The 26545-nt window shown below is 43.3% G+C and overlaps 1 protein-coding gene and 1 long non-coding RNA gene across 29 annotated transcripts in view; one reads left to right on the forward strand and one right to left on the reverse strand.

The window, feature by feature from the left end:
* Positions 1–727: 727 nt before the first annotated feature.
* On the reverse strand, positions 728–6502 carry LOC102546356 (uncharacterized). 2 transcript variants are annotated; one of them, XR_005501068.2, is made up of 4 exons: positions 6212–6502; positions 5358–5484; positions 1591–1729; positions 728–1233 (listed from the first exon to the last, which is right to left on the reverse strand). It is a non-coding gene; the product is annotated as an uncharacterized LOC102546356 (long non-coding RNA). The 2 variants fall into 2 exon arrangements; XR_351813.5 differs by having other exon boundaries at positions 6029–6502.
* Positions 6503–6585: 83 nt separating this feature from the next.
* Arhgef11 (Rho guanine nucleotide exchange factor 11) overlaps positions 6586–26545 on the forward strand; it is a 121584-nt gene continuing 101624 nt past the window's right edge. For 26 of the 27 annotated variants that reach the window (XM_006232759.3, XM_039103185.2, XM_039103180.2 and 23 more), the window contains exon 1: positions 6586–7838. In XM_006232759.3, the coding sequence (XP_006232821.1) occupies positions 7807–7838 (32 nt within the window). In that variant the 5' untranslated portion in view covers positions 6586–7806. 27 annotated transcript variants of the gene reach the window in all.

A 26545-nucleotide genomic window follows, 5' to 3' on the forward strand; every position in this document is an offset into this window, starting at 1 on the left:
CGGCTATTGTTGGAGTAGCTGCACCACAGCCTATAATAAATATTCTATAAATCCCAGATACATGACTGATATATGATTTATATAAGGACAGAACCTATATAATATATGATATATGCATTATGTGTGTATAGAGAGACATGTATACATATGTATATTTGTACATTAAAATATATTTAATATATGTGAGAATGCATACATACACATATATAATACATATACATTATATAAGTTCTATTTCTCTAGAGAACCCTGACTAATACATATTTTGGTACCAGAAGTGGTTCTAGAGCAACAGGAGTAGAAGGATGAAGTTTTAAAGTATCTGGAATAGGCTTCCCGATCTGTCAACACCTATAGTTACTGAAGCCTCTCCTGTCAGCTTGGGAGTACTGAAAGCCCATAGTATGAATATTTCCCAGGGGTCTTGGTGAGTCTAATATATAAAACTTTTGACAAACTGTGGAAAAACAAAGAAAATGATTCTGCTGCTCCGTTGTTCCTGGCATCTTGGGATTAATTGACAAAGAAAAAGAATGAGCCCCATGATTAAATTAACTAACTTCCAGCATCTCAGAACACAGTGAAGGACCACGATGAGCTCAGTGATAAAATTGACCGGCGCCAGATGCAGAGAAGTAGTCTAAAGCTTGCTAGCTTCCCTCCCTCCCTCCCTCCCTCCCTCCCTCCCTCCCTCCTTCCTTCCTTCCTGTCTGTCTGCCTGTCTGTCTTTTCTTTCTAACATAACATTTTATTGATTCTCTGGGACACATACATCATATATATCCCAATCACACTCACTTCCCAGTCCTTCCACGTCCAGCCCCACTACCTTTGAGACCACCCCCCCAAAAATAAATATTAAACAAAAAACAGATTAAAAAAAAAGTCCTATGTGTTTACCTCACTGGAGTATGATCAAACTCTCAGTGGCCTGCCCCTAAATAGAACTGGGTCCTTCCCCTCCCGCACCCTCCCCAGAAGCCACCAATTGTTGAGACCTACACTTCAGCTTCCCCATCATACTTTAGAAAGTGTTCTCTTCAGCAGCTTCTTGTCTAAGCTGTTACTTTGCAGGGTGTTGTCACGAAAGTCTTCCATGTTTCTCCCTCTCGGCTATGCATCTGCAGTCACTGATATCACAAAAGTAGCTCTCTTACTCTTCCCAGCAGGGGCACAGATCATGGCCTCCACGTGGTCTTAGGTGACAGCACACACCACAAAAAGGACTCCCAGCTGCAGAAGGACCAGGCAGTCAGACAAGGCCCTCAGCAGCAGCCCAGGCCCAGACATCACTATGGCCTCAGGTATCCCCCAGCACAGCAAGGCCCAGGAATATCAACATGAGTTCAGGCAGAGGCCCAGGCCATTGACACCAGCATGGTCTTCAGTGATTAACATGAGCCATGTACATCAATACAGATCCAACCCAGCTGCACCAAGACCATGGACCCAGGCATGGCAACTGGCGGCTGCAGCAAGACCATGGACATCTGTGTGACCTTCACTGGTAACATGGGCTGGGCCATGGACATCAACATTGGCCTTGTCAGCAGCTTGGACTGAGATATGGCCCTTGGAGGTAGCACTGACCTGGATGTCTTCCTGGCCTCGGGTGGTAGTGCAGGCCACCACCAGCAGTACAGTCCCAGCTGCAGCTCAGATCACAGACATCAACATGGCCTCAGGCTGCAGCCCAGACCTCGGACTTCCGCACAGCATCCAGCAGTAACTGTGGAGAGTAACAGATCTAGCCATGGCCCTGGGCAACAGCAGGCACCTAGACATTACCACGGCCTCAGGGGGCAGCACAGGTCACTCATAACAGTATGGCTCCCTGTGGCAGCAGGACCCATAGACATCAATGCAGTCCGTCTAGCAACTTTCTCCTTCATCTGAAAGTTTCTAAATGTGCCCTGGAAGAGAGTCACCTCTCCAGCACTCACAGAGCTCAAGTTTCAGAAAATCAAACTGTAGCTCTTATTAGGTTGGCTGAATTACGGGGAAAAAAATTAATTCTTAGCTTTAGAAGGTATCAGTGATTAAAGTAAGGGCATTAACTGGTAAAGAATGGGATCCTTGGGTTGGAGAGATGGCTCAGTGGTTAAGAGCACTGACTGCTGCTCTTCCAGAGGTCCTGAGTTCCCAGCAACCACATGGTGGCTCACAACCATCTGTAATGAGATCTGATGCCCTCTTCTGGTGTGTCTAAGGACAGCTATAGTGTACTTATATATCATACATAAATAAATCTTTAAAAAAAGGGGGGGGGGGATCCTGTAACTTGGAATGGAGACGTATGGGAGGACCAAATTGAAGCTGAGAACTTAGAACTCTCAGATTCTTGAGGGTTTATCTTACCTGAGGAAGTAGTCTCCACCCTCAGCAGAAGATTTACTCTCACCCCAAACCCTGAAATACTGCTTTTCCTGCCTTTGACTGAGGAAATCAATTCTTCATTATCTGCAGAGTTTGCCAGAGGAGGTATATGCTTTGAATATATATCTAAATACCTTTGAATATATATCTAATATATGGTTTGGTTTCTCCCATAGCTAGGATCTACAGGTCCAGGAGTCAAGGGTTAGAAAAGGGAATAGTGTCACTCACTATTACACCTTACTAACCCTTTAGGATTTTTGCTTCCTGTTCCCATGACTTTAATTTCTGCTGGCCTAAAAGTTTTGATTCCAGAGGAAAGAGTGTTCCTTCCAGGAGCCACAACAAGCATTATTGAACTGGAAGTTCAGACCTCCCCACTTAACATTTTGGGCTTCTGGTACCATTAAGCCAACATGCTAAGAAAGGAATAACAGTGTTAGCAGGGGTGGTTGATCCAGATTACCAAGGGAAAATTGGATTGCTTCTCTGCAATAGAGATAAGAAAGATTATGTCTGCATTGCAGGAGTTCCTTAGGAGACCCTTTGGTGCTACCATGTCTGGTGATTAAAGTCAATGGGAAACTACAACAACCTAATCCAGGCAGGATGACAAAGACCACAGACCCTTCAGGAATGAAGGTATGGGTCTCTCCTCCCAGAAAAAAGCCAAGACCTACTTAGGTGCTTGCGAGAGTGGAGAAAATACAGAATGGGCAGTAGAGGAAGGTAGTTATAGACACCAGATAAGATCACATGACCAGATGCAGAAACAAGGATTATAATTGACATAAATATTTCTCTCATGTTTTGTGAAGCATGTGTTTGTACATATATTTGTGTTTTCTTTCCTCAATTTCTTTTTTTTTTCTCTTTTCTTTTTTTTGGAGCTGGGGACCGAACCCAGGGCCTTGTGCTTGCTAGGCAAGCGCTCTACCACTGAGCTAACTCCCCAACCCCCTTTCCTCAATTTCTTTATCACGTGATGTAATATCAATGAAGAGAGTATCTGTGTTTATAATATTTAACTTTGAGATACTTAAAGAGATAATACCATGTACTCTAAAATTTATAATATGCTTCTGATTATATGAGGAATAGTTATATCACATTGGGGTAATTACGGTTTAAATACATAATGCATTTGTAATTAATCATATGAGGGATAGTTTTTATCATGTTATATGTAGTTATGACCTAGTTATTGTTTTCATTTAGAAATTAAGCATGACTTAAGGAGATATGATTGTGTGTCAAGTTGACAAGGAGTGAAAGTGTGATGGCTGTTCTTGGTTGTCAACCTGACTACATCTGGAATTAACTAAAACCCAAGTAGCCTGGTATATCTGTGAGGGATATTCTCCTCCTCCTCCTTCTCCTCCTTCTCCTCCTCCTCCTTCTCCTCTTCTTCCTCCTCTTCTTCTTCCTCCTTCTCTTCTTCTTCCTCCTTCTCCTCCTCCTTCTCCTCCTCTTCCTTCTCTTTCTTCTTTGTTTTTTGTTTTTGCTTTATGTTGTTTTGTGGTTTTGAGACAGGACTTCTCTGTGTAGTTCTGGCTGTCCTAGTACTAGTTTTGTAGACCTGGCCTCAAACTAGCAGAGATCCACCTGCCTCTGACTCCCGAGTGCTAAGGTTAAAGAAGCAAGCTACCATGCCCAGCCTGAGAGATTTTTTTTTCTTAATAAAGTCATTTGAAATGGGAAGACCCACTTTTTTTTTTTTTGTTTTTTGTTCCCCCCCCCCACCCGGAGCTGGGGACCGAACCCAGGGCCTTGGGCTTCCTAGGTAAGCACTCTGGGAAGACCCACTTTTAATCTGGATCTTTGGAAGTGGGAAGATGCACCTTTAATCTGGGCCACACCTGTATAAAGCACGTGTGTTCTCTCTCTCTCTCTCCCTGCTCTCACTCTTGCTGGTAAATGCACTTCAGGAATCTGTTGTATAGTGAAGACCAACCGAGACATCCAGCCTTATGGACTGAATGGCTACTGGATTCTTATCTTGGCCCTTCCTTCCATTGGTAGACAGCTATTGTTGGACCACAGTCTGTAAGCCATTCTAATAAGTCCCACATATGACTGCTCAGAGATTGAGGGCATCCTGAGATGCTTTGTGAAAATGCTATCTCAAAACAAAGAAACAAGCACCTGGAGATAAAACTCAGTTGGTTAAAAAAAAAGAAAAGAAAGTAAACAAAAACCACCACCAGCACCACCAACAACAAAAAACCATGCCTTGCAAGTACAAGAACCTGCATTCAACCCTATTGTGTGACAGACATTTCCTGAGAAGATGTAACCAAGTATCTACCCACTTCAGAAAGGGACCAAGAGCACAGCACAGTATGGACACCACCACAGTCCAACTTGGTGAACCCATGAGGCTTATTAGGGTGGCTTACAGAAATGTGGGTAGGGACTTTCTTATAGGAACAGAAATGACTTAGAGACAGTGGTATCACCAAAGCACATCCACAAAAGCTGGAAACCTGGAGCACACCACAGACTCTACAGCAGCTAACAGGTGTGTCCTTTCTAGGTAGATGGCTCAGTCTTCTGTGCCTCTTCCAGGCTGCTTAGTTGGTCTTAAAGTTAGATTGTCTGAGAATGATGCTAAATAGTTCTTATCGATTATATATATTTGGAGAGGGAGGTGTCTAGTGAATCTAGTCAGTTTCAGGAACTTTCTAAAGCCATATTTTAGTTTTTACTTCCTGTCTTAAGGAGCTTCTCCGCAGGATAGAATGTTTTACCTCTCCTTTGAACATCTTGCCTAAAATATATATATATATATATATATATATATATATATATATATATATTTCACCTCCCTTTTCATATCCTATGTCTTAAAGGATTTTCTCCAAATTGAGTGGCAACTGCTACACAACAAACCCCTAGATCACACAAAAGGGGCTGAGTTTTGGTTGCTGTGAACTTGTATTCACAATGCTGAGAAGGGTTAAAGGATGGCACTTACTCACCAGCCATTCTTGGCCTACTCAGCAAGCTGAGGCTGTTGAGAGACCAGACTCCAAGGAAGGGGTGAGGTTGTTTGGCACCTGAGGAAGAATGCCACCCACAGTTGTCCTCTGGTTTCCACAAGCACACCTGTGGAAGAGCACAACAGTTATTAAGATTCAGAAGGTAAGCACTCAGAAACTTCAAGAAGTTTCAGAAATAACCAAGAGTCACAATGCTCCTCCCCAGGGTTACAGAAGCAATATCAAGTCCAACAGCTCCGGTGGTGGAGGTCAGTAGTCCACTGTCCTCACCCATGCTGGGATGGGTTTTTGCTGGTGCAGCTGCCTTTAGGGGCTCATGTTTCTAGAAGCAACCCCAATAAATCCACTAACTCTCAAGAACAGGCTTCAGTAAAACTGTTGGTGCCCTATCTGATGTGAACAGATGTGTCTCACCAGAAAGTCACATATTACACACACACACACACACACACACACACACACACACACACACACTATAGCAAAGTGCATTCATCAACCTGTACTGGAAAAGAAGTAGGGAAATCTGATTTTAGTAGGTCCTAAATAGTTGCTTAATCAGTTTATTTTCCCTCTTGCTAACACAGGTAGGCCAAGACCAGGGCAGGCAGAAAGAGAATACTTGGAAACGCACCAGTGCCTGCATAGCTTACCCAAGCAAAACTACAATTCCTCCTCTGTCTCCTTTTTTACTTCAATCTTTACTTCTGACTACCGATAGTTACAGGAAGAGATTTGGAAACCGTGATTTCACAAAGGGGGTGTGTGTCATCAAAACAACATTGCCCTGGAAAAGATTTTGCATAGAAATTAAAAGGCAGAGCCATACAAGATACCCAAGCTAATTCGAGCACAGCCGCGAGGGCAGAGTCAGTGGGTGCTCAGAGGGGCCGAGGCACAGCTAGGAGGGTTCCTGGTAACTTGGAAAGGAGCGCGACAAATGAGTGAAAAGGGGCAGAGGAGGACATCGAGGCGCGGCCCGCGGACACTGCAGAAACAAAGGTCGAGCCTCTGGGACAGAAGCACCGGGAGCAGCTAGGCCGCAGCGCGCGGGTCGGGGGCGCGCGGGGCTGTGAAAGGGCGGGCGGCACCAAGGAGGAGCCAGCGGCCAGCCCCGGCGAGCGGAGTCGGCCGGGGCGGGGCGGGGCGGGGCGAGGCGGGCGGGCGGCCGCGGGCTTGGCCCGAGCGAGCGCGCGCGGGGGGGCGGGGCCGGAAGCGCAGCGGCCGCGACGCGGACGCCGGGAGCGGCCGAGCGGGGAGGCTGTGGCGGGCGGGCGGGCACGGAGGCCGAGGCCGCGGCCCGGGCTCTCCGCGCCGCTGTGGAGGGCGCCCTGGCCCTAGCCGAGCCGCAACAATAGTAGGAGCGGGTCGCCGGGCAGGATCGGCGGGCGAGGAGAAACGGGACCTCCGCTCCAGGGCGCTGCGACGAGAGAGACTTTCCGAGCCTGGACGTGCAGGAGCACACAGAGCTGACTGAGGAATTTGTCTGAGAAAAAGGCCGATCTGAGGCTGTGGCTGAGCACGGGACTGGACTAGGTGGAGGAACCTGCAGGTCGAAAAGGAAAAGAAGGTTTAAGATTTCCTGGGGTTTGGCCAATGCTACCGTTTTGAAGGTAGAAAGCATTGCGCTTCAGGTGTTTTGTGATTTTTGTGTGTCTCTCTGTGTCTGCACAATTGGCTGTTTCAGAATTCAAAACCTTTACTGTAGAAGATTGTTGTTTTGTTTTGATTTTTAAGAATTCCACAAATTTTGCTTCCCGGGGCTGCACTGGACTTTGTGTTGTGTGCATACTGCTGTATGGTTTTATTTATTTTAACTGTGCAAATCATCTGGAAGATTTTTTTCCCCCAAGTGCCATTTCGGATTTGTTCAGCCTTTTTGTTTTGTTTTGTTTTTCCTTCCCTGGAATAATTCTACTGTTGGCATTTTAAGCATTTGAAAATCAGAGATATTTCAACCTTTGGAGCTTAAAGCTTCCCTGTCAACAGAAGGACAGCTGGGAAAACTGGATTGAAAGGATGGTTTTTATCTGTCTGCAGCAAAGACTGATATTTTGAAGTCAGATTCTTTCTGTGGTTCGTTTTTTTAGCCCGTAGGGCTAACCTTGAAGAGATTTGTGGTTAACATTTTGGTTTCTAAGAAGGTCATAGTTTTTCCTTTTTTTTTTTTTTTTTACTTTCCATTTTCTTCTTTCTTTTTTAAGACAAGGGGAGGGGAGGGTAAAGGGTTACGGAAGGAGACCATGTTAACTGATAGAAGCAGACTAGCACCGCAGTTCCCAAGGTCCTGACAGCTGGAGGAAACAAGGGTTCAGTCTTCAACTTGGGAGGCCTTCCTCTCACCTTCCTTGAAAATTGCAAGGGACTCAGGCCTGATCAAGACGCCCAAAGAAACGACAGGATTCCAGAACTGTGGAAACACGGAGAAACCATGAGCATACGATTGCCCCATAGTATAGACAGGTATGTTTAAATAATTTGGGATTTTTCCAACACTTATTAAAAAGACTGGGAGGGAGGTGTTGTGTTTGATTGGCTGGGCTGTGGGATAGGTTGTGGTCTATGAGGACTGTCAGTATATATGTTTATGCGCCCTCCGTGTGTGTCCATGTTCAAAATATATCCCATAATTCTGTGTCATTTATAACCAGTAAGCAATCAAGATGGAGAGGAGGGGGTAATGCGTGCAGTGGCTTTTGCCCTACACCAGGCATAAGGCTGACTCTTGAGTCCCCAACTTGCTAGCCTAGGGATTCCAAGGCTGGACCAAGCCTGATTATGTGAACCCACAGGGGTGAGTGGAGACTAGCTTGAGATATCTGGGGAGGGAAGGGAGATGGCGGACAGGGTTGTGAGCCCATCAGGCTGATTGTTAAGGAATGGTGGGCACGGTGGTAGGGTGGTTCCCAATTAAAATGAGGAAGATGTTCTGGCCTGAAATGTTGGGACAGAAACACCCTGCCAGTGTCACCAGTATCACGAGTGGTTGAAAATGTCTAGCCACATTAGAATTTCTTCAGGTTTAGAGTTTAAATTGAGACCTTCCAACAGGCTGATGCTCTAGGTTTAATTTTCCAAGCTGTTCTTAATAAGCTTGACTCTGCAAAACAGGCCTTTCCCTCTGCTTGAAGCCGGAAGGAGTTGTTCTGCCTCTTAGGCCCTTGAAATCAGCTGGAAGCCCATGATGCCCCTCCCCTGTGAGCCTGATCTGCCTTCCCTCTTACTGGTAGCATTGCAGTGTGGTTGTTCTCTCCTCCAAAGGATTGGTGGTACAACTTTGGTCAGTATCTGCCTTGCTGTTTCTTCCCCTTCCCCTCTTCAACCCTTCCTCTTTAAAAATCGTCCACCAGGGTGTGTTTTGTGGATATTCTATCCTAACTGGATAGCTAGGTAAGGTGGTTGGAAACTAACAGTCAAATGGAAAACTAGTGTTTGCGAGGTAGGAAGGAATATCTCTGTAAGTCAGCAGTTGCTCTCTCTGGGTCGGTTAACCTCTCGCTATTCATGCTAATAGTAATTTCCTTTTGACTGTGGAGTGCAGCCTAAAACATAATGTCTCCCAAACACCACCTCTGTGTTGTCTCAGGGTCCCAGTTAGATCTGTTTAGTAGTCTGTGTGTGGGAGAACTGGCCTACAGTTGGGAAGAGCAGGCAGGCAACCACAGAGGCAGTGTGGCCAGCTGCCATCTCCCTTCCCGTTTCCATTGTGGTCTCTTGTAATTTGCCCCTGGGAAAGGATAACTGAAGCTGTCAGAGTAAGGAGGTGAAGGGTTTGCAAGTCCACCCTTCTCCCTCCCCTTAGACCTGGGGGATTAGTATACTCAAATTAAGATTTGGGGCGGTGAAGACTTTCTGTCAATTCAGGGGTGTGAGCAGATGGAAACCGGGTATTGAGGGGTGTGAGGAGGAGGCAGTGAGGGCTTCTGGGTTAGCATGAGGTGTTCATCTAGGAGCTTGCATGACTTCACAGATACAGAGTCCCAGGTGCTCTCATTAGGACACTCCTTGTTTGACCTTCTTGATGCATCTGTGAGGTAGACAAGTCACTGCTCACATTTTGCAGATGAGGAGACTGAGTGGATTCCTGGTTTGTCCAGTATTCTAAGGAGTGTCAGGATCTAGTCTAAAATCTGAGTCTTCTGATTCTGAATCCCTGACCCTTTTTGTTGCCTATCCTGTCTGCAGAGGTTTATAGACTTACCGTTTAGAATGGGTACGGCACCATTTTGCTCTCTCTGGCAGTTGGGTGAGGCAGTTGTCAAGTGTTCCCCTGTACTTTGTACCTGTAATCTCTGGAGTTAAAGCACTGTGTTATTCCCTGGGAAAGTCTTCCTTGCTTTACCCTGCCTGACTCTGCCCCAGTGAGCGGGTCAGTCCTGGAACTGAGGTCCCCTTCTGGCTTTTCTTGCTGGCTTCCCTGATCTTGCAATAGAATCAAAGTACACTGCTGAACTTGATGTCGCAGTCGCCGTGCCTTATGAATGTAAATAATTCACTTTTTTTGTCACCTCCTGCTGGCTTCCCAACTTGCCGTGTATCTGGGACTCACAATCTTGCTTCCTCCCCTGGCATGATAATTTCGTCTGATGCCATGCTGGAGTAACAGATTAGAAGGAAATGTTTCAAATTATGGTGTCAGGAATCCTATTCTCTTAGTTTGCCAATGTATTGTATACGATGGTAGAAGTGTTAGAAAAGAACTCGTCTCTTTCTGCGAGCACGAGATCTAAGTGGGAAGTAGGCGCTGTGGTGCATGCTTGTAGCCCCAGTACTTGGGAGCTGAAGCAGGAAGGATTACAAGTTTGAAACCTGAGTTACACCCTGTCTAAACAGTACAGCACCCCAAAAGGCCACAGAAGTGGCACAGTTGGTTCTGAAAACAGGGGCTGTTGGTTTGCTTGTTTTTGTCCTTTCTGCTAAGTTTAGTGCCTGGTGCATAGTCAGTGCTCCATAAATACTTGTGATTTGTGCTGGGGCGAGTGAACATACCAAAAAGTGTGAATTCAACTGCAAGTTGTTCCAGTGACTTGGCCATATAGTTAATCCAGGGTAAACTTTAGCAAACGGTTCTTTGGTGTTACAGGATGGAGGATCATGTATCTAGAGACTGAGTGTGGCTTAAATAAAGACTGGGCTACCTACTTGGCAGTTCTTTACCTCAGTTTTCTCCTGTTGGGTAATGGAAGTCATTACCTGGTCTATGGAAGTCATGGAGTGTTTTTAGATGACTTCTCTCTTCATGATCACCAGTCATTAGTGAAAGACGAGATACAATGTGGCTACCCCTGCCCTCAAAGTTTTTCTTCATAATATCTTTTTGGCCCTTCATCTTAATTTCAATGTTTTCTGAAAATGTGTTTGGTATTGTAAATAGAGATTATGCCTCAGGGTAAATATTCTTGGGGCTGGGTAGGGTGTGAATTTGTATCTACAGAATGGCTTTTCTCTGCACAATGGTAGCTCATGTAAAGACCAAACCAGAAAAAATACAGTTCTGCCAAGAATTCTTGGTCTTCTCCTTTCCCTCCCATGTAGAGCAGCAGTGCCACAGGAGTTTTAAGCTCCTGTTCACACGATTCTGGTTTTGCTATTTGAAATTTGCTTATTATATCTCCTTCCAGGGCTGTTGAAAGGCACAAACCAGATGAGAGAAGACATTTCAAATTGCTTTTTAAGTTGTGAAACTACATTCTACGTAGTAAACTCATGGATTTGATTTAGCTTTGTGCACTACTTCATGAATTGAATAATATAAAGCAAGTTAAAGCTGGTGTGGTGGAGCACACCTTTAGTCTCAGCACTGGGAAAGGAAAGACAGATGGATCTCTGGAAGTTCAAAGCCAACATGGTGTACAAATCAAGTCTGTGGCCAGCCAGGGCTACGGACTGAGACCTGTCTCAAAACAACAATAATCATCTTAAAAGTTAAGGAGTATCAGAAAGTTCTGTTATTTTGAGAAATTAGGAATGAATATTTTGTTGTTGTTGTTGTTGTTGTTGCAGAAGTATACAAGGTGAGGAAAACAGAAAACAATGCTGGGTTGGGAGTATAGCCTAGTTGGTAGAATGCTTGCTGGAGTGCAGGAAGAACTAAGTTCAGTCACCAGCACTTTATTCCTATAATCCTAGCACTGCAGAAATAAAGACAGGAGGATCGGAAATCTAAGTCCCTTCTTGGCTTCATAGGGAGTTTAGGCCAGCCTGAGCTACAGACTCTGTCTCAAAAAGAAAAAAAGCAATACTCATAGGAGGGTGTGGTGGCCCATCCTCTAATCCCAGCACTTGGGAAACAACTGAGGAAGATCACTGTGCGTGTGCGTGTGTGTGTCTGTGTGTGTGTCTGTCTGTGCTTGTGTGTGTGTCTGTGTGTGCCTGTGTGTGCTTCTGTGTGTGTGTGTGTCTGTGTGAGTGTCTGTGTCTGTCTGTCTGTCTCTCTGTGATTGTATGCACACATATATGTGGAGTCCAGAGGTTAATATGAGGAATCTTTTTCTTTTTTTTTTTTTTTTTTTTTTTTTGGTTCTTTTTTTTTTGGAGCTGGGGACCGAACCCAGGGCCTTGCGCTTCCTAGGCAAGCGCTCTACCACTGAGCTAAATCCCCAACCCCATGAGACATCTTTTTCAATCACATTCCATCTAACTTTTTAAGACAAGGTCTCTCACTGAACCTGGAGCTTGCTGACTGGCCAGTGAACTCCAGGAATCCAGACTCAGGTCTTCGTGCTTTCAGGGCTAGCTCTTTACCTAGTGACTACTCCCCAGCCTCCTCCCCTGGAATTCGGATGAATGGGAGGGAGTTCTACTTTGGCTAATTAGATGTCATTCTGTGGGGTGCAGTTAGAATTTGTTGTGGGTTTTGCTCTCCCCACTGCCCTTTTTTTGCAGGGATGGAAGTAAAACACAGGGCTTCCGGCATGCTAGGCAAGTACACTAGAATCCCCAGGAAAGATCCCAGGCCGCTCCTCGTAGAAGGAACTTTCAGAAGAAATACAGACCCTAAAACTGTTACTGTCAGGGGTCTCTACCACTGAGAGGTCTGTGAGCTCTGGGACCAACGAGCTCCAGATATTTAATTTAGTTTCTATTTACTTTAGAAGAGAGTCTCCCAGCACAGCAATAAAGACCTAGAGAAGCAAGAATAAGGACCTGGAGTGCTGTCTTGCCCACAGCACACCCTTGTCTTCGTCTGGAGTGTGAGATGGAGACAACAGTGGATTTGCAGATGAAGCATTTGGCCATGAGTCAGTATTACAAGGCAGGGGCAGGCTAAGCTTAATCTTGATAATCAAAAATGTTCTGATAGAGCAATCTAATACTTTTTCCCTGGTCAAAGTACTATCAGGCAGAGAAACTGCCCTCTGTTTTAGGAGCTTAAACAAAAAAATAAAAATAATAACATTAATCAGAAACCAAAAACATAGTGGGAACTGTATGGGTAGTCCCTAAATGAACACAGGGATAAGGGAGCTCTGGAAGCTCATAGCCTCTGTGGAACAAGGTCTGGAAACTGTAGTCTGGATAGTGGCCCTGGCTGCTTTAAAGATCGAAGACCTGTGTGTGTTTTTAAAGGAGGTGTTAACTCCAAAAATCTGTTAGAAGACATGAGTTGTTTTCATTTATACTGACTCTACTTCACATTATCATAGTAGCATTACTATCAAAAATATTTTTACTGGTTTATTATTTTAAAAAAATTATCATGTAGCTTAAAAACTTACCTATAGGTGCTGTATATCTTCTGGTTTTGTTTGTTTGGTTGGTTGGTTGGTTTTGTTTTTCTTTTTTTTAATTCAGTGGATGTCTATTTCAATTTTTCATTTTAGAAAATTTCAGGCAATATATTTTGATCACTTCCCCTTTTTAAAGTTTATTTTTATATTATGTACATGGGTGTTGTATCTGCATGTATGTGTGTACCATGTGTGTGCAGTGCCATCAGAAGCCAGAAGAGGGCGTTGGATCCTTTGGAACTGGAATGACAGATGGTTGCGAGCCACCATGTGGATGGTGGGGATGGAACTCTGGTCTTCTGTAAATCAGCAAGTGCTTCTAACCATTAAGCCATTTCCCCAGCCCCTCCCCCCTTTCTTTTAATCACTGAGCTGGGGAAAGACTCCAGCTTAGACATGTAAATATTTTCCTAGCCACTCCCTTGCCCCATTGGTCAAACAGAATGAAAGAAGTTGATGATTCAGTCTCAAAAAACTGAAAGATTGTCAGTCACATTGGTGTTTGTAGGAAAAATTCCAGATTCTTGAGTTAGCAAATATAGGTGCTGGGGCCAGCTTTGCTCCCAGCTACATGGAGCAATGGCTGCCTGCTCTGGGTTTTCATTTTCTTAGCTGGAAAAATGAGCTCGTTGAGCTAGTCAGTCTCAAAGATTTGATCCTTAAAGATATTATGTCCCTAGAGTCTCTGGAAACAATGTCATTTTTCAGGGAACCAGGACTTTTTGGTTCAGGAATAATTCTTAGGTCTCCCTGAAAAGTCATGAAAAGTCAAAGGGAGCAGAGTACCTGATGAAAAGGGAAAGGACATTTGAGATCCAGGGATGTGGGAATGTGAAAGAACCATGGCCCCGATAGAATTGGAGACAATAGATCTAGAAGATGTCTTTAGGTTCAGAAGACACTCAGGTTAGACGGATTTGAAGGGGCAAGAATGATACTGATAAAAACTGGCAGGGGAGAGGCTGAAAAGATGGCTCAGGGGTTATGAGCCTTGACCCTGGTTTGATTACCAGCACCCACATGATAGCTCACAGCCACTAATAAATAACTCCAGTTCCAAGGAATCTGACACGCTTTTCTGACTTCTGTGGGCACTGGTCATGCACATGGTACACAGACATGCATGCAAGTTAAACACTCAGGTACATAAAATAAATAACCTAAAGAAAAAACTGTAAACAGGCAGGAGAGGAGCAGTTTTCAGGTGGAAGGGAGAGGAAGCCATTTGGGGCAAAGGGAAGATGAGCAGAGCTTCTGGAATGGACACGGTCTAGAAATGGTGTGCTTACAGGTCTCTGGAACAAAGAAAAGTTAACAATGTGTACAAGGTGGAGGTTAGTTCAGACTTTATGGGGGAGTCCACTGAGATTTATTACAGAGTGATTTAAAAAAAAAACAATATTTAAAGTCAGTGTGATGTTTCAGTGGATTAAGGCTTGCTTGCCATCAAGCCTGACAACCTGAGCTCAGTTTCTGGAACCCACATGATGAAAGGAGCCAATTCATGGTCTCTGTCCCCCACATGTGTGCTATGTCAGCCATGTGTGTGCATGCACACAATTAAGTGTAATACAAGACTTAAAAAATGGTGGGTAAAGAGCAAATCCTTGTGTTGATGTGTAAATCGGGAGAGTTTAAATGTGGGAAGGCTATCAGAAGTTCTTGTAGCAATCTTTGCCAGACATGAGTTTTGTGCCAGGATGGTTGGTGACAGTGACGATGAAGAAGAGGCTGGGTGCAGGCAGCATTATGGAGGACAGTCGATGAGGTCTGTTAGAGCTGAATTTAATGTGATCCCTGACTGTGAGACTAGTTGACTAGGAAAGGGACAGTGCTATTGATAGAATAGAAGCTTCATAAAAAGTCACTTGCCTCACTGGTACCCAGCAGTTCGGAGCACAGACTTTGAACAGATTTATTTTGCTAAGACTCTTGGGTTGGGCTACTTCTATCAAGTATCTAGTCCTTCGCTGCAGGCTTTTAGACAGAGGGGAAGGATGATTTGTTTAGGGGTAATCTCTTAGAAAATTGGGTCATGCTTTGAGAAGATTAGTGTGTTTTTTATAGATTCTGGTTAATCATTCATCTTCTGTTCCTAAATATCAGACCCTATTTAAGGGATGTAGAGGTTGTGCTAGTAGTTGGATTCAGAAGATAGAGGACTTCAAGGTGAAGGTTGTTACATGAGCCCCACTCAGCCACTAACGAGCTATAATCAGGATGATTTTTGTAAAAGCATTTTGTGAATTTTATAGCACAGTGGTAAGTGTTGTCAAGGAAATTGTTTTGCCAAGGACCCAGATTGGCTTAAATTTGACCTCACTTGTCACTGGAAGATCCATGCTTGGGCTACCCATAGTTCTCTGTTGAGTCTCTATTGAGAACTGACCATAATGGCTCTGAGATCATAGTGTACAAAACCAGGAGTGGTTGAAACTCAGCTAGCTAGCTAGCATGGTGGTGTACACCCTTAAACCCAGAACTTGGTAGGCTGAATTAGTGGATCTTTGAGAGTTTAATGCCAGAGTTGTCAATACAGTGAGTTCCATGTCCCAAGACAAGGAAGGAAGGAAGATAGATTACTTAAGTGTCTTTAGATCTCAGTCCAAGGCACAGTCTGTTTTGTTTGTTTGTTTGTTTTTGTTTTTTGAAACCTGCATTTTTGTAGGTCTAACTGTCTAGCTTGGAATTTATGGCTTCCTTCTTCCTTTCAGACTATAGCTTGCTAATTATGGTAGTATTGCTATTCCCTACCATAATAAGGTAGAGTACACTGCTTTCTGAGCCCACAACATTCATTTTGACATGTTTGTATCAAATGTTCTATCTCCTCCAACACCATTAGTCTTTTCTTTCTTTACTGATTAATACCATCAAATTCCACCATACATCTGTAGTACTCCTTCTTCACATACATATAGCAGTTTGATTCTATGATTCTTTATTTGTGCAAAAGAATTTATATAAAAGCACATTTTAAAATAAACTTTAAAAAAACTTGCAAAACAAATAAAAATATTACACACCAAAATTAGCCAGACTGAGAATTTACAGCTTAACCTGTATACAGTTAGAATTGGCATTCAAAACAGAAACTGTGAGGCTTCTTAACTAAATTTATTATTTTCTTATTAATAAGAAATTTATTAAGTTCCTGTTAAATAAATGCACTTATCTACTATCAGAACAACAACAACAACAACAACAACTCCTCAGCAGAACTAGAGAAACAGTTAGCTGCATGTCTCTGTCACACCGCATCCTTACCTGCATTCCTCACCCTCCTACTGAGCTTTCCTCGTTCTCTGTTCTTCATGTTAAACTGCACGCACAAGCACATTTGCTCACATACATATTATTGTCTAGATCCTACATATAAAAGGGAACATGTGATTTTTTTTTCTTTTTGAGATTATGTGACCTCACTTAATTATACATCCTAAGTCCACCCATTTTCCTGCAATTTTTTAACTTCATTATTCCTTGCGGCTGAGTAGTCAGTGTGTATATATATTCTAATTCTTTGCTATAATGAATAAAGCAGCAGTAGACTAGCATCAGAGCTTATATAAAAGTTTACACATAGCCTGTAACATGCAGAAGACTTCGATTTAAAAAAACTAAGAGGTGCACATCCTCTTGGTATCACATCCTGTCCTGTCAGTCAAGGCTCAAAACAGTGTGTCTTCTCTGCCTTTCTCAGTTCCCAGTTCTTATTATATTAGGTAATTTTATACATAACAAATACGACTTGAACTCTTGATATTGCTGATTTCCTACAAGGATTTCAAGAAAATGGTCTAAGCACTGCTGTGAGATGGGCTGGAGAGATGGCTCAGCAGTCAAGAGCCTTGAGTGCTCTTCCACAGGACCTAGGCTCAATTCCCAGCACAGAACAACTGCCTGCGACTCCAGTTCCGGAGCTACAGTGCCCCCTTCTGGCCTCTACTGGCACCAGGCATGTATGTGGTACACAGATAGACATGCAGGCAAAACACCCATGTACATGAACACTGCCACCAGGAGCTGAGACCAAGAATTCTTGTCCATGATGGCTGTCTGGTCTTGGGTACTTAGTAGTTATTGTAGAGACAGGCCCACCTTGTTGGAGTTGTTGCCCTATTCAAGTTTTAGGGATTTCCCACTAGCAGCTTACTCTCTAGGCCGCCTTTGCCCACAGGGGTCTACAGGCAGGGTGTACCTGCTGTTTCCTGCCTACCCATTCACTCCACAGAGCAGGGCCCTTAGAAGCTTCGCTCCAAGAGGCTGTGGCTGCAGAAAAAGGCCACTGTTGTTCTGGGAGGTGGTAACTGAAGAGAGTGTAGTGAATAGCCGTGTGAATGGGACCTTGTATGAAGCAGGAACTGCAAATCCTCTTTTCAGAGCCCCATAGACAAAGGAAAACACCACTTAGGTTTCAGTGTCTTCTCGGAACAAGGTTTCAGTATTAGGAGAATTCATTCATGTTGTCCCTCAGAAAACATTGGTGTAACAAATCTTCATATGTCATGCAAGCACATGGATTTAACATGGGTAAGATACCTACTGTGGTGTCAAGGAACAGATGATTTTGTTGAGAGGAGACATGTGAGATAGTACCGAAACTTACTCCTGATAGTCATTTGGAATGTGTGGGAAGGATACATTTAGGTTTACAGACATCCTGGAGGAAGAGACCTTCAGACTGAGACACAAAATGATAGCCAGGAAGGAGAAAGGAAAAGAAAATCCAGGCAAAGAACATCTTCCTCTGGAAGAGCTCTTCATTAATTTCAGTTTGGGGTTAAATCAGAGAATAAATTTCTCCCCAATCTGGATCATTCAATATGAAGGATCTTTGGAATGTTGTTGTTTTCTCTTAAAATGTTGGTACGAGTTCTCAGAATGTTAAGATTCCTCCTGAACATGCTGCCTGGAGTGACCTGTTGTTCTCTACTCTGTAGTAGCCCACATCACAACCAGTCTTCTCCACTAATGCTTTGAGGTTCTGTTCTACAGCCTTGGTCACTTCTCTTGAGGTGGGGCCCACAGACCACACAAGGTTGCCGGAGCACCTGATCTTTGTCTCTCATTTTGTCCTGGGAACACTCCATGAAGTGGGTTCTAGGTTCTCTACACCAGTGACTGAGTCTGAGGTGTGGATCTGGATATGGGTAATGGTAGATATGTAAGGCCTGGCAATTCCTGGGTCAGGGGTTTTCCTAACAGTTCATTCAGTTACTTAATTAAGGAATCAGAAGCCAAATCCAAGTTTTCTTTGCTCACTCTAGCCTTAGGCTAATAGCTATTCCTCTGCTTGTCTGGAAACACATCTTTAAACTAGACCTGAACTTGAGGCCTGGGATATTGATTAAGAAAAGACCAAGACATGGCATATATATAATTAGGTGTAATAATATTGTAGGGGGTTTTCTATGCTCCCAAATAAGTGCAGGGTGTTTGTACGCCTACTCTAGCCTATTTTAGCTTCCACATAATTGACACAAAGACTTTATTCTTACTAAAGGCTGCAAGCACTAGGCTGGGCAGGTTCTGAGCTAGTCTAACCCAACCAGGCTGCCTACTGCCCAGCCACATGTCCCATTACTTGCCATCTGGTCTTGCCCTGGCTCGCTCTGATCCACGTGCTTCGTCATGGCTGCCCTCTCATAATCCTCCTGGTCCCTCCACATGGTCTCCCCACACCTTTTTCTCCTCCTTTCTTACTTCTCTCCTTCTCTAGTCTCTTTGGTACCCCTCACTGGGCTTGGATGTCCCACCTCCTGTAGGAGCATCATTTTCTTTGTGGGCCCAAAGATAATTGACCAGTCTTAAGAAAGCTAGCTGTAACATTTGTTGTCCAGTCTCTATGTGCTGTGAAAATACAGGGCTCAAATGAAGTCGGCTGGAACAGTCTTGAAATGCTGGATGTTCTTGCTATTTTGAAATTGTCCCAGATGCAGGTTTTTGAGGAAACAGCATTGAGGCAGTCTGATGCGGGATCAAGCAGGATGCTGAAATTAGTATGCCCTTGAGTCTTGTCAGGGCCCCTTTAACTTCATTGGTGTTGTAAATCTATAAACTTTCATAGGTAATATACATTTCTGCATTAGCATATGTATGGAATGTACAGTGTGCATAATCAGCTGACCATGATTCTTTGCTCTCTGTTTGAGCAGCTTTGTTTATTGTCCTGTAAGTTAGTTTGGACTGTATAACCAAACTGTAATATCAGGTTTTATCCATTTAAAAGGATGGTATGATGAGTCTTAGGGATTCTGTAATCAACAAGGTTACTGACTGCTCAGTCCTGGCTGGAGACATTTTCCTGTCTCAGCCAGTCTCAGAGCTGTTCCCATGTAGCGGGATCAGCAGTTCATGTTACCTGTGTTTTCAGTCTTCCTGATCTCTTTCATGTCTGCAGTCAGGATCTTCAGGGGTCTCTTTCCCCATCCCCGTCAGATCTGATTGTTATTCATTTTGAAGGAATCCTTAGCTTTTCTTATCCTGTTGAAACAAGTACAAAACCTCTTCCCCAGTGTAACATTTCCTTCCATTCTGAAGTTATAACATATATATGCTAATCTATTTATCAGTCCTTGAAATCCAGTGTATTTTATCTGTCTGTGGGAGATCCCGTATCCCCATTTGTTTTATGAGTAAATTTTTTATTTCTGTATTCTCAGTTAACCTTTGTTTAGTTTTTATCAGTCAGAGATTATTTCTATGAGCTATCTTCGTAGTAGCCATCTCATTTAATAAGCTAGTAATTATTCTATTAGCAGTGGCCCACCTTATAAATTTTGAGAGCCAATTTTTGTTGTGTCTGGCTTATGGACAGTTTGGACAGTCTGTAACTGTCTTTGATATCAGGAATATCTTCTATTTTATGGCTTGCCCTTGAAGTTGGAGGTGTATTAATCTGTGCTTTCAATTGCTGCAAAAGATCTCTTCTCTATAAATTTATGGCTATATCAGCCATATATGGCTTTATTTTTTCTATTTAACCTTCAGGTCCTAAGTACTTAAGACACTTTATATTTTTTTTTATCTGGGGTACAGTTTTAACCCCTTGAAATTGAATATCTACCTCTTAAAGAAGTCAATCTGGAGGCCAAGATTTTGGTGAGAGTATGGTAGCATCTGCTCCTGGGTCTACCATTTTTTTTAAAGTTTAATATTATTTATAAATACCTTAATTATGACCTCCGATTATCTATATTTTACTGTGTTTAGGATTTTTAGTTGGATTTATTGGAGCTCCTCTCTCTATCAAATGTTTACTTAAATTTTGAGCAGTGTTGCTTTTCCTATCAGGCTTTAATTTCCTAGTTGCTCCCTAGAACAGTTTTTTCTCGGCTGACAGGAAAGTCTGTGATGTTTTCTGTGACAGCGTTCTGACAGTAAGGAACTGCCTCACATAGCTCTGGACGATCTACATTCATAAGCCCTGCTCTTTTGATATGCTTTACATATCCCAGGGAACTGTTTCCCTGGATTGTCATCACAGAAATATTATCCGTAGAGCCTGTTTGCTCACAGGTTTTTAGGAAATGACCTGGTCTTTCACAGCCAAAGCATTGGACATTCTGAGCTCTCAGCCCTTTTGCAGTTGCCTTTTCAATCATAACTGAAAATCATAAGCATTTGATTCAATATCTGTAGTAGTTTTAATCCATTCATAAGTAAGTGTAGATCTGGCCTTTAAACATCTAACAGCCTTTTTGTGTGTATTATTAGCATTTTCAAAGTCTAAAGATTCAATTAAATTTTCTCTAGCATCTGAATTTGTTCAATTTTCCCCTGAATTAATTTGAGAAAACTCTTTATTTTGATTTTTAAAATCCTCTAATCTCTCTTCTGTTGCCTGTAGCTTGCCATTCCACCTTTCAGTCCACTCCTTGTCTGTCTGTTCTATTGTCATCTTTCTTAAAGAGGATCTGTAAAATGGCAGTCACTACTGAATGTATAACTATTTCTATGCTGGTAATTAATTGTAAGAAAACCAAGTGGGATCCAGATGGCTTCTGCAGTGTTTTCCATTTCTTAATATGGAAAATATTTTCTTTTTTAATCTCTCTCTTTCTATGGAGACTGGTGTTTTTCTCTCCTTTCTTTGGAGACTTTATTTAGTATTTCTCCCTATGCCTTTCTATATTCAGTTTACTTTCTTCTGAGTTTAAGCATAATTTTAAATATTTTTGCCTGATCAGAAGTTTGGCTGCACTTGTATTTCTTCTGTGTGTTCTGCGCTTCCCCCTGCAGCTCAGCTCAGACCTTTCTCACTGTGACTGGCCCAGCCTCTGTCTTTCGTTCACAGGAGAGACAGTTCTGCCTTCCCCCTGACATTGGCCTTAAACTGGCATGCATTCTGATGGTTTGCCTAGGCCCACATGCCAACCTGGGTTGGCCGCTGCTTGCTTGCAATCTGCCATCCCTGTCCACCTGGCTCCCAGGCCTGAATTTCCACTTGCTATGGAAGAGAGGTCTGTTAAAGGAACTGTAAGCACCAGACCTGCCTAAGAAACTACAGTTGCTAAGAAAACATTTTTCCTCAACCCTTTACCCAGAACTTTTCAGGCTCTAAGCCTAGTTCTCTCTAAGTTTGGATTTCTGTGTAAGTTCTCACCCCAAAGTTGGTTTTCTATACCTGCGTTGCTCCCAAATAACTGGGGAGTGTTTGTACACCTGCTCTAGCCCATTTTAGCTCCCAAATAATTGCAAGGCTGCAAGCACTAGGCTGGGCAGGTTCTGAGCTAGTCTAACCCAACCAGGCTGCCTACTGCCCAGCCACATGTCCCGTTACTTGCCATCTGGTCTTGCCCTGGCTCGCTCTAATCCACGTTGTGTCCCCATGGCTGCCCTCTCATCTCTCTCTTCTCTCTCTTCTCTAGTCTGTTGGGACTCCTCACTGGGCTCTGAAGTCCTGCCTCCTCTGTCCTCTTCTGCCCAGCCATAAGCTTATCAGCTCTTTATTAAGCAATTAGAGATCATGAAAACAATTTTTACATAATATTGAGACCTGAGAAACTTGGCCGTGCCAACCTCCAGTCTACGAACAGATGTCTGGGCATAGAAATCAGCATTTGAATACACAGTGCTCAAGACCAACTCCCAACAGGTAGTTAGTGTTTTGGGTGCTGGGGGTAGATTACCCTAGACATTCTTTTGGAAGTGAGAGTGTCAACAAGTAAGCAAAGAATTACCAGCTCAAATGCAAAGATCTGGATTCATAACTGTTACAGGAAAGGCAGGAAAGATGTGGAATACAGGAAACATAAGAGACAAGTAGGGAAGGACAGTCATCACCAGGGAGAAAATACTTCAAAGATGGAGGCTTTAAGGTCAAATACTGGTGTGGTACTCTCAGTGCTCCTGTCTCCCATCAGTGGATTGCTGGCTAAGCTTGGGCACTGCAGATTCCCAGCTCTGTTTTATTTTATGTTTCATGTTTGCTTATTTTTCTTGTGTGTAAGGAAGAGAGGTGTGCATGCCATGGAACAAGACATTGTCAGAGGACCACTAGTAGTCCATTTTCTCTACTACCGTATAGGTTTTGGGGGTTAAACTCTTGTCAGGCTTGTCAGAAAAGGCCTTTGTGTGCTGAGCCATCTCACTGCCTCTCAGCCCTGCTTTATAGATAGAAAAGGAGGCTTAGAAAGCCTTAACCACTTGCCTAATGCCCATGAACTAAAAATGATAGTTGGGGATTCTTTTTTCTTTTTAATTCGGTGCTTAGCAAGCCTTGGGGGAACTAGTATTGTTTTCCTACACTCTTAGCAAGGCTTAGGTAGCAAGTAATTGTAAATCTTGTGAGGGAACCAGGCTTGAGTATTGTTGGACAGTGGTAAAGATGGCCTCTCGGAATCAAGGCTCCTGAGTTGCTCTATGTCTTCCAGCTAAAATCCCCTTGCCTTACAAGCTGAGGTTTGAGTTCGCCACCCAGGAAGAGGGGGACCCTGCTTTTTGTCGTTCAGTTGGTTAATGATGGGGAATGAATAGTATTCTGGGGCATAGGAAGTTTCAGTGAGGTTGAAAATAAAATCTCAGAAGTGGCTTGGCACTCTACTTCAAGCAGTGTGGCGTCTTTATCCGCTCACAGCTTGTCCTCATACATAGTACGTTATAGTAAGACTGTGTAGCAAGTGAACGGTTAGTAAAATATTGCTGAAAGTGGGTAACATTAAAAAATATCTTCTTCTTATTCTTTGACAATTTCAAAAGTATATACAGTATATGTTGATCCTATCCACGGCTAGGACCCCCTCCCCACCCCCTCTGGACACCTCTTCCAGAGTGTTCCCCTCCCCGCTTATTTTTATAACCCACTATGTCCAGTTAATACTGCAGATGAAATGTTGACTTGTCGTATGCAGGCTTTGTGCAGGTAACTATAGCTGCAGGAAGTTTATGAGTGCAGCAGCCATGTTATATCCAGAAGACAACATTGCATTCTTTGTGCCACATCTTTTGCAGTATTTCCTGAGCTTTTGGTGGGGAGGGATGATGCAGATGTCCTGTTCAGTGACATCTAACAGTCATTTATTCTCAGCAGTTTGGCCAGTCATGAGTCTCTGCGTTTACTGTTGCTGGCTACTAAAAGAAGCTTCTGACCAAGGTTGAAAGCAGCCCTATCTATAAACATAAGTATTTAGAAGGCAGTTTGACATGTCCATTTATAAAACCAACATTGTTGGATTCCACGCTAGGGTCTGTGACTTCCCAAGCCATGGGCTTTTGACCAGGTTCATGTACTAGACATGAATTCCCTCTCATGGGTGGAGTAAGCACAGAAAATAGTTGGTTGTCCTCATGAGCTTCCTGTCACTATTGCACTAGTGGGTACACCTTACTTGGCAAGGTGGTGCTGTAGCATTCAAGACCCACTTCTTGGTAATATCATTTCTTGGTAATGGCATTTCTCCTTGAAACAGCCTGACTGGAACCTTCCAGCACTGTGAGAGCTAGTAAGCAAGGAGGAGGTTTTCAGATCAATTCTGGGTTGATTTCTCCATGTCTCCAAGTGTAAAGTCTTACCGCGTAGCTGTCGTGGTCAACCAAGACCAGTGGTGATAGACTGCAGGGGAGGGGTGCTGTAGGGAGGGACGCACAACTGGCAGGGGATTCTCGTTCTCTCACCTTTGTCTTTTTAGGAGAAGCATTATCCACGTGTGCAGCATGTTCTGCCACTTTCTAATTAGCTTATAAAGTAGTGGATTTATGTCAGGTTTTAGTTTTGATTAGCCCACCCCCTGCCCTCTCACTTCTATCTCTTCATCCAATTCCTCCTTAAGCCTTTACCTCCTTTTCATTCCATATTACATGTTCTTCTGTTCCCCCACTCCTCAAGGATTCCCCACCCCGTACACCTCCTTCTCTCCTGACCGCTACTGATAATCCAAATTAAACATACAAATCTAAAGATGTGAAGCTAGGGTCTACATACGCAAAACACATGACAGTTGCCTTGCAGGGCCTGGGTGACCTGACTTAGTATAATTTTTCAGGTTCCATCCATTTTTCCTGTAAAAAAAAATCCATAATTTCATTTACCCTTTGCCTCTGAATAAAATCCTATTTTATGTATGTACCCCATTTTCATTATCGGTCATTAGGTGATGGACCTCTGGTCTGACTTCATTCTCCAGCTGTTGTGATTAGAGCAGTAATGAATGTGGTTGTGCGTCTCTGGCTCTGTGAGGAGTCCTTTGGGTGCATCCTCAAGAGTGAGATAGCTAGGTTGCTGTGGTTGGTAGTTCCACTTTAGCTTTAGAGATATCTCCACACTGCCTTCCGTGGTGGCAGTCTAGCACAAGCTAGAGTCCTCAGAGAGGAAAGAGTTGCAGTTGAGGAAATGTCTCTGTGATCCAGCTATGAGGCATTTTCTCACTTAGTGATCAGTGAGGAGGGACCAGCCCAAAGTGGGTGGTGCCATCCCTGGGCTGGTGGATGTGTTCTATAAGAACCCTACTGTGGATATTTCATATGTATCGTATTTCCTTTATTGTTATGTTTATTTGGATTCTTTGTTTATTATCTATTTGGATTATTTATCTTTTTATTGTTAAGGAGTAGAAACAGTTTTAAGGCTGGGGATATAGCACTATCTATGGTAGAATGTTTGCTACCATAGCATACATGAGGTCCCATGTTCAGTTGTCTCTCTGTGTGTGTGTGTGTGTGTGTGTGTGTGTGTGTGTGTGTGTGTGTGTGTGTAGAAGCCTCAATCAATGAAACAGTTTTAAGCTAAGTCCTTTAACTTTTTAACTTTTATCGGCCTTTGTTTCATTGCCGTTTTAGAACTTTTATTTATCTGTGTGTCTATGTATGGGGGAGCAGATGTAGTCAGAAGACAGTCTGTTCTCTCTCTCATGTGGGTCCCAAGAACCAGACTCAGCCCATCAGGCTTCGGCAAATGCATTTATCTCCTAAACCATCCTTCCTGTCCTCACTGAGCTTAAAAGTGTAAAAGCTGGATTTAATCACAGAATAGGTTTTGTTGTTGCTATTGTTTCTTTTGTTTTGAGACTTGGTCTCATATAACTGAATATCTGAAGCTAGTCTTGAACTCTTGACTCTCCTCTCTCCACCTTCCAAGTATTTTATTATGGGCATGCACCACCATACTCGCTCCAGCAGCTCTAGTAGTATTACGCGTGGTATTGGGTCATTGTTTGGGGTTTGTACTCAGTATCTTGTTGCAGTACTGTCTGTTGGGAGTATGAATTTTTGTGTCGAGTAGATCTATATTTCTCCTTATTTAACCCTTTAAAGCCTGTTTTTTTCTCTTTAGAAAATGAGATGAAGTGATACAGCACTTAGTAAAACACCTGACATTAAGAATGCAATAGCTGTTGGGTTTTATTATACCATCCTTACCTCATCTGATAGTCTGCAACTGGAATCTGCTCCCTGGATGGTGGAGCTTTGGATGTTGTTCACCGTATCCATTGCTGTTTAACCAACTGCCCAACAGGAACTTTGTTTGATATTACTCATTCATTTTGCTTATTTTTCTCAGGGTTGATTGGACTGCGCTGAGCAGTTGCTCTCAGTTGGCATCACCGCTACGCTCAAGTCATGTTGGGATAGGACACACCCTCTGTAAAATCGCTACATTGCCTGTCTTGGTGCTAGACTTGGTGCTAGACTTCATTGTGACTTGAGGTTTTTCTGAGCGAGCACTCCCAGAACTTTTGCAGAGCCTCAGGAATCTGCTAGTTGAAGGGGTTACAAAGGTCTGCTCAGAATTGGGGAAGAAATGGAATATAGGACTGGAGAGATGGCTCAGAGGTTGAGAGCACTGACTGCTCTTCCAGAGGTCCTGAGTTCAATTCCCAGCAACCACATGGTGGCTCACAGCCATCTGTAATGGGATCTGATGCCCTCTTCTGGTGTGTCTGAAGACAGCTACAGTGTGCTCACATATAATAAATAAATCTATTTAAAACAAAAACAAAA

This window comes from Rattus norvegicus, chromosome 2 (assembly GCF_036323735.1).
Source record: "Rattus norvegicus strain BN/NHsdMcwi chromosome 2, GRCr8, whole genome shotgun sequence".
NCBI classification, from domain to species: Eukaryota; Metazoa; Chordata; class Mammalia; order Rodentia; family Muridae; genus Rattus; species Rattus norvegicus.